The sequence below is a fragment of the Zea mays genome, chromosome 4 (genome assembly GCF_902167145.1).
Source record: "Zea mays cultivar B73 chromosome 4, Zm-B73-REFERENCE-NAM-5.0, whole genome shotgun sequence".
NCBI lineage: Eukaryota > Viridiplantae > Streptophyta > Magnoliopsida > Poales > Poaceae > Zea > Zea mays.
In genome coordinates this window covers 158,886,282-158,894,400 of record NC_050099.1, presented here as the reverse complement: position 1 = coordinate 158,894,400, position 8,119 = coordinate 158,886,282, and the positions used below count along the sequence as shown (strand labels likewise).

General features: G+C 38.5%; 1 protein-coding gene across 18 annotated transcripts; it reads right to left on the bottom strand.

Annotated features, from left to right (window-relative positions):
- Nucleotides 1-297: 297 nt before the first annotated feature.
- On the bottom strand, nucleotides 298-7,078 carry LOC103653882 (uncharacterized). Of its 18 annotated transcripts, none has more exons than XR_004857848.1 (10): nucleotides 6,795-7,078; nucleotides 4,943-6,225; nucleotides 4,707-4,825; nucleotides 4,489-4,613; nucleotides 4,174-4,273; nucleotides 3,979-4,083; nucleotides 2,910-3,068; nucleotides 2,133-2,216; nucleotides 894-979; nucleotides 298-777 (listed from the first exon to the last, which is right to left on the bottom strand). XR_004857848.1 is itself a non-coding variant. In XM_008680692.4 (10 exons), exons 2-9 carry the CDS (start codon nucleotides 6,147-6,149, stop codon nucleotides 934-936), a joined length of 1,863 nt encoding a protein of 620 aa, XP_008678914.1. In that variant the 5' UTR covers nucleotides 6,150-6,225; nucleotides 6,795-7,078; the 3' UTR covers nucleotides 298-777; nucleotides 894-933. The 18 variants fall into 18 exon arrangements, 6 of the variants coding, with proteins under 6 accessions (XP_008678914.1, XP_008678913.1, XP_008678912.1 ...); XR_004857846.1 differs by having other exon boundaries at nucleotides 3,951-4,056; XR_004857845.1 differs by having other exon boundaries at nucleotides 2,910-3,601; nucleotides 3,979-4,056.
- Between the last annotated feature and the right edge of the window lie 1,041 nt (nucleotides 7,079-8,119).

The window sequence follows — 8,119 nt, the reverse complement described above, 5'->3', positions numbered from 1 at the left end:
TTTTGTCTCTACTTAAGTGGCTTCGATTTTATTTATTTTTGCATCTAGAATTCTAGATCTTTGTCTCAGGTTTTTTAGAATGTCTTGGAAGTCTTAAACATGTCTTATTTGAAGTATTGATAATTCAAACCATCACTTTACCTAAGTCTACTTTAAATCTATTTGAAATATACTTTTATACTAGCAAACAACATTAGTCTAAATAATCATATTAAGAAATAACATTAATCTAAATAATCATGTTATTCAGTAAACACTAATTTTCTTTACAATCATCAGAACTGCCGGACGACAACATTGAAGTCGCTCTGCAACTGATCTTTTTTTTAATAGAAAGTCTTGCGTCCCATGCTGTTTAATTCCAGATTCACTTGGCCATGTATGCAGATACATGTGGATACAAAACAATAGGATACCAAAACTGGCCATTGTTTCTCTATATATACGAGACTAAAATACAAAATCAGGTTCTACTACAAAATTTTCAATCGCCTAGCTAGACCTGAGATTACCGAAAAATATGTATGAATGCTATCCTATTCCTAACAGACAACTTTGTAAACAACACCCAAAATTGGATTCAAACCCCTCACATCACATGTCAGACTATCCCCGAGTTCTGTATTTTGCTGTGCCATCTTCTCATTTCACGATCAAACGCTCCTCGCATGAACCTCTTGTTCGGGTTCAGGAAACATTAATGTACTGAGAAACTCATAGGACGTAAAGAATATAGCACCTTGAGACATATACATAGCCAGCCTTGGAGTCAAACCCCTGTGAGAAAACACGTCGCTAGATAATTTGCGTACTTACAAAAATATCTTTTACAGATAGGAATGAATAGTAACTGGAATTAACTAGCTGGGTGTGCCTCTGGCAAATTTTGGTACCTGTAAAGACCACACAAGCCTTCATGCCGAAAAATTTCTTTTAGTGCATGAACCACCCCATCATACTTGCAAACAGGGCTGAGTGCCTGATTATTAACAGAAAGAAAGCCGAAGTATTAGCTCGGTTGGGATCATTAGTCAGTTTGAATGTAAGCTAGCTGTCCATTGTTATGATTCTATTGTAAAAATAGTCAACAATACCCAATAAACGTTAAAATCAAAAGTCAATGTGGCATATGCAGGTGTCATTAGGTATGGAAATGGATCGGATTCGGATACTACCTTTTACCACATTTTAATTTGAAGACGAATACAGATACAAATATTTTTGAATACGAATACAAAACATATGTCCTGGTTTTGGATTTCTATTCAAATATTTACTCACTTCAATTCAAAGTGTCTATTGTTAAATTCAACATACACGAATAAAGTTTTACACTAAGTTCATAGTTAACCAAGGTGAACTAAATAAAAAAACACTTCCAACAATCTCCAATTCAAACTAAACTATAATTGACAATATTTTATAAAATAATAGGTCAAGTGAATAAATTCAAATAAAAATGGTAGGAAACAAATAGCCATTTTGCTTTATCAATGAATTACAAAATTATTACACAAGTCGATATTAAAGTATTGTGTATATAATGTAGACAAGGATAGCTCATAAAAAGTATAGTTATCAATAAATGTTTAAATAAAATACACGAATTAATTATTTCAATATTATAGTTATTTAAATATTTATGAGAATATTATAAATTATATATAATATTTTATATCAATAAATAAAATTAAGTATTAAAATAATTTACCACGACTAATATATTAGGTTTAAACTAAATTATAAAAATATTGAAATTAATTTAATCTTTATGTATCGTTAATAATTTAAGTTAGTACTGAAAGTTATTTATAGTTATACTATTAAATGGTTTCAATGAATCATTGCTAATAATACAATTAAATAATTAGTTACTCTTAATGAAGAGAAAACATTTAAATAGATTCATGATACTTGTTTTCTTTGCAAATACGGATAATGTCGGATATTGTCAAATACGGATCTGAAATCAGATAGTGAAAACACTGAAAAACGAATTCGGATGTATCCATTTAGTATCCATATTAAAAATGGATATAGATATGGATATCCATATTACAAGTTTTAACGAATACGGATATCGGATAATTCGGATATCCATTGCCATTTTCCATCCCTACGTGTCACAGTACCTGTAATTGCACTCGTGTCTTGATAACATCAAACGGTGTTGTACAGAGAGCAGCAGTTGACCCAGCAAAACCTCCACATAAAAGCTGCAAGTAACAAAGGGGGTGCAATATTAGTTTTATCTGTTGTATTTGAGAATTGAGATGCTAGAACAGGTAAATCATCATATAGATCTTGCGGTTTCTTATTTCTTTTTTCTTCTCTTCGAAGCATTGAAACAATGCAGGATAGTATCAGAAATGCCCATGTGTTCTACTCCAATTGTAACTAATATATATTAATGCAAGAAAATAAAAATGATAAGGTAAGAGTTAAAAAGGCACAAAGATGTTTGTGTGTATGAATAATGGATGCTAACCTTATACACCTAAAGCATGAAACCAAATAGAGTTACACAAATAATGTTTGTGCAATCAAGTGACTGATGTAATACAAGGTATGGGCTCGAGTAGCTGCATTGGCTGACAATAATTTTGGATGTGTATAAATCTGGAAGCCAGTAGATAAGATCAGCAGCACGTAGAAATATTTCAGTAGGAAATAAAGGGGTGTTCTTCCTTCTCGCAACAACATAAGGCAACCCTGCTAGCCGCAGAGAAAGCAGGCAGAGCCCTCACACTGCAAGTGTGCTCTCAGCTATGCTTGCTTCTCTGCCTTGTCTTCAGCCAGCAGGGGTCACGTTTTATAGTTGTGGGGACGAGCAACATCTTTTTATTTCCTGCTGAGATGTTTTTGTGTTGCTAATCTTATCTACAGGCTTCAAGGTGAAGCGTTCTGACCTTTGTGCACATCCATAATTCGTATGAGCTAATCCAGGATGCAACGACTCAAGCCCATAGCTTGGCATTATTGTGTCAATCACTTCACTGTGCAAGTTCCAACACAAGGATAGCCTTCACTTGCTGTCTTCTTCCAGGGTGACACTATTTGGTTTTATGCTTCAGATACATGAGATGAGATTAGCATCAATTGTTCAGAACACAAACATCTGTTTTGCTTAGGATGTGTAAGCTGGTGTCTTGTTTATGTTGTGCGCTGAGGGTATCTTTGGGTGCGTGTGTGTGTTTGTATGTTTGTTTTTGGGTTTGATGCCTTTTTCTCTCCTATTAATATAATGATACGCAGCTCTCCTGCGTATTCAAGAAAAAAACTTTTAAATTCACATTTTTTACTTCTTACACATGTTTATAGGAGGGTATTAGGTGGGATATGTCCCACCTAGAGGTCTGTGTAAGAAATAATAAATGCAAAGTTAAAAGCCTAAGCACATGGACGTTTGTTTATGAATATGCTAATCTCATCCACTTGAAGTATTAAACCAAATAGAATTAAAAACACAGAAGTCAACAAGTGAGGATCATCCTTGCCTTAGAACTTGCACAATCAAGTGACTGATGTAAGGTATGGGCTTTGAGTAGCTGCATTGGCTGATATGGATTCTAGATGTGTATGAAAAATCACAATGCTGCACCTGGAAGTATGTAGATAAGGTCAGCAGCGTGAAGAAAAAAGAAGGGATGGTGGCATGGTGCTCCTTCCCGCAACTATAATAGGTGACCCGTGTCAGCTGAAGTATGAATCCAATGCAGCTATTCAAGCCCATACTTGGGCATTATGTCAGTCACTTGATTGCGCTAGTTCCAATGCAAGAATGACCTTCATTTGTGCTTAACTCTGTTTGATTTTATGCTTCAGGTGCATGGGAATAGTATCAGTTATTCAGAAACAAAATATTTGTGTTTTTTTTAAACTTATAATTCCGCATTTGATATTTCTTATTAGTTATTACACAGGTCAATATGTGGGTATAAGAATGATACCTTAATAAGGTAAGTCTAAAAAACTAACCGTTTGGCCAGAATTGAGTTTGGCCCTATCAGGTGCTGATTTCAACAGAGACTGCTTCAGACTCTCATAAGCATAGAACTATAAATTCAGAAAAGGGATAATGTCCTTTAAACACCAGAAAGGCAGAAACAAATTATCAAATTAAAGAAATTTTGAATTTTATTGGACTCAAAAGCAAGTACTTCGATTTGATACCTTCACTATGGAATGTGGGATATTTCTGCAAAGGACAGCACCCCATCCAGTATATAATGAAGCAATGCCACCCTTTTTGAGGCATCCTACTAAAGCATTCCTGATGGCATGAAACTCTTATTAGAGGATGATGAAAGGACGACACCCTACTGAAGCATTCGTTTGAAGATATCCTACCTACTCAAGCACATGACATGAAACTAATAGATTTATGTATACATCACTATTTGTAATGCCAGAAATGAAGCTTCTAAATACAGCAAATAAATGAATGAACAACCCAAAAAGAGGCAAGGAAAATTCAAAATTGAATACCAGCAGTTCTGATAATGGGAACCCACTTGCATTTGTTGTTTTATGCATTCACTGGGTGTAAAAACAAAGGATGTTGCAATACTAGAGCAGCCACCAGCAGCACAATGCGCAATTGAATGATATTCCTGTAGAGATGTCAATGTAACAGCATATAAAAGATTGAAGGATATACTATGTAATGACAACAAAAAGTTCAGCGTAAAACTAACTGAAATTACCTTTGGAAAAACAGGCAGAAGAGCCCCCTTCACTGTTTCATAAGTTAAGGTATAAATTGCAGAAATTGGTGCAGAACAAGCAAGTTTGCTAGCAAGTCCTCCATATAACCCCAGAACACCTTTACTAACCATCAATCACTAAATTAATATAGGGAATTATAGTTCTCAAAGGGTAACAATGCATAGAAATTGGAAAGAAAACATAGGTTGTGGAAATTGCTCTCATTGAGCATTACCTCTCTCAATAAGGGTGCGCCTTAGTGTATGGTAGACTGAACTCTGTCCATAACTGTTAGCCTGAATTATCGTTTTCACAGTATCAATTGGATGCAAAGAAACACTGACTGCTGTCCCAGCTAATGCTCCTGCCACAGCATGCCTGTTTATGGTAACAGCACCATCAAATCGATGCTGAAAAGTTGGTTGGAGCTCTTGTGAACACTTGTCTAGAGAAAGCTGCAGACACACGTCCTCCCTACAAGCACTTTCATCTGCATTTGCTGAATTAAGAACAACAGCATCACCCACCAGACAAGACATGTGCTTTGATTTGTCAAGCTGAGCATCTGTGCACGCCTTACTGAAAACCTGACTCCCTGGCATTATCCTCACCTCTTTGGCAATTTCCATTTCATGTACTGGGCAAGCTAAAAAATTAGAATCTTCTTGATTTTTTTCTAGATTGCATTCAGTATTGTGCCGAGAACTTTCACAATCATGTGTACTGCTAGCTTCTTCATTTGAGATAGTAAATAGCTCGTTAGGCATGTGTCTTGTTTGATTTGAATAGCTATTGTCCCTAATATCCATATTGTTGGAACTAGCACAAGTTTCCTCACACATGCTTCTTTTGCTATTCTGAGAAGTCTCGATTTTTTCCATCTTTTCAGCTTGCACAGAGTATATAGTTCCAAATTGCAAATAATGCGCACCTTCAACCTTATTTGTGGAATGCATATGCATCCATGTGGATGATGCACCAACAATGTTATTGAATGGTGTCAGCGTTAACATCTTCTTCTTTACGTAAATAAGATCCTCATAAATTTCTTTTGGTGTAGAGAAACAGTATTGAGATCTCAGACCACTAGAGTTTTCCACACAGCAAGGTGTCAGTATATTTCCTTGTTGGTCCCTGCTAAAGCACACAGGGTCTTCCCTACTCGAAATCCCATGAATACTAGATCTTTGAGCTGTGCCAGATGATTCAGGCTGGCCAACAAGATTCCAGATTCCAGACAATGCAGATACAAACTGGGGAGTGGTCAATCTTCTGTATGCATATGTTCTGCAAGATTGAGAACTTTGCCTTGATTGATGATTGGCATCTCGCTCCTTGGTAATCAAAGCATCTGGCTCAAATAAGTGGTGCTCATCTAATGAAAACCTGTGGTAATTGATTGTTGACTTTGCCGCTTTTGAAGCTCGGCGTGTTGAGTTCATCTTTTACCAACTTCCAAGCTAGCAAGTATATCAAAAAAAGAAAAAGAAAATGGCCAACCAACGAACTGCTTGAGATCTGCAGGAAGCAATAATGAACGGAATGTATTTAGCTCACTGGAGTAGTTCTCTAGAAGCATAGTCATTTGAATGGCTACCAATCAGAGAATTTGGCCAGCGCGTAGTATCCAGACATACGAAAATACAGTATGGTAGCACCTTAATTTGACTTGTTGTTGCTGTTGGATATGGACTTTAGCATACCCTAACTTGCTTAGAACTAAAAGGCTTGGCTTTGTTGTTGTTGTAGTAGTAGCAACCTACCCTAGTAAGATCGAATCTCACGAGTATCAGCAATCTACCCAAAAAAAACGAGCAAGCAGAAAGCAAACCAGTTGTTGGAAAAGGATGACCAGGATCTGAAGGCTCAGATAAATAGAGAAAATATCACGGAAAGCCTAGATACCAGTTACTCTGCTGGGCGTTTCTCCGAACACCTCGTGTGCGCGAGACGAAGAGCAAGCTCCCATTCCCTGAGCGTCTTATCGCCTTGCACACGCGAGCTACCAATATTACCCGATTCGATACGAGAGGGCACACGGACGCGTGCGACCATTCGAGTTGGGATCGGAGGATGAGGATGCTTACCTCGAGAGATGACAGCGAGCGAGCTGCTGTCGGTCGCGGGCCGCGTTTCACAGGGTGCGAGGACGAGAAGGGCCGTCCCTCTCTGCTTCCCCTCCTCCCTCCTACTCTAATGCCGTCGGGGGAGCTTGGCCTCGCGTCCTCAGTATCTCCTTGTGGCTTTCTTGCTCTGCTGGGTGCTGGCTCGCTTCTCCAGCTCTTTCAAGGCCGGTGCAGACGGCGGGCGAGGCTCTCTCTGTTCGTGCTCGGTTTAGACCCGGCTTCGGTTTAGGTCAGGTCGAGATCGGATAGTGGGGCCATTTAGCACAATCTAGATCTGACTTAGGGCATGTACAGTGGTGTTTAATGTGGAGTCTCTTAAGGTGTTTAAGGGGATTATTTGCAAAAAAAATCTTAGAGCCGTCTCTCCGTGAAGAGACGCCTCTGGCTCGTAAACCAAGTAGCAACAGACGCCTCACTTCCCACTGTACGAATTTATCGTCTGTTCTATCGATCTGATGCTATACAAATACATTTAATTCTGTATTTATTAATAGACTACGTTTATAGACACTCCATTGTACAATAGAGTCTCTTAGTTGTCTCCTGTGCTTAGAGAACCGTTTTGGTGTCTCTCCACTGTACATGCCCGTCGGGTTGAGTCAGATTAGTCCGTACCACCCTGTTTGACGTGTCGAGTTAGGTTTTTTTTAAGTTGAATCGTGTTTTTGGATTTGGGTCGGGTTTTTCACGTTGGGTCGATTTTGGGTTATAAATCATAGCTCATATTCGATTCGTGAATTATTATAGGTTAAAAATTGAGGCTTGTAACTGTCTGTTACATTAGTCGAGTTGGGTCGGGCTAAGATATTTTCGGACGGGGTGAGTCGGGTTGGTCGGGGTTAGGTGGCCCATGATCAGATCTAGTTCGGTTCTTCTCTTGTAGGTCCCGTACCAACACTGTAAGGTTGTCTCCATCATAACTTGCATATGGCCTTAAATCTCCAATCATTCTTCTCATATTTCTCTCTCTATCTAAACTCTAAACTGTCTATTATACTCTACGTGTTGGCGCTACCATCCTAGAAAAAAAGTGGGAAGAAGGGGAAGAACCACTGACGACGACGGTGGCATGAAGTAGGGACCGACGGCGCGGCGGCATAATGGAAGGGCCGATAACAAAGACGACACATGTGAGGGTCAACGATGATATGGGTGACGAGGTCAATGGGAGGGCGAGACAAGGACGGTGGGGTCACCAGGGAGGGTGGGAGATGATGGATTATAGATTATTCAAATAATATTGGTTATTGGATTTGAGTGAATAACAGATAGGTGAGTTATCCAGC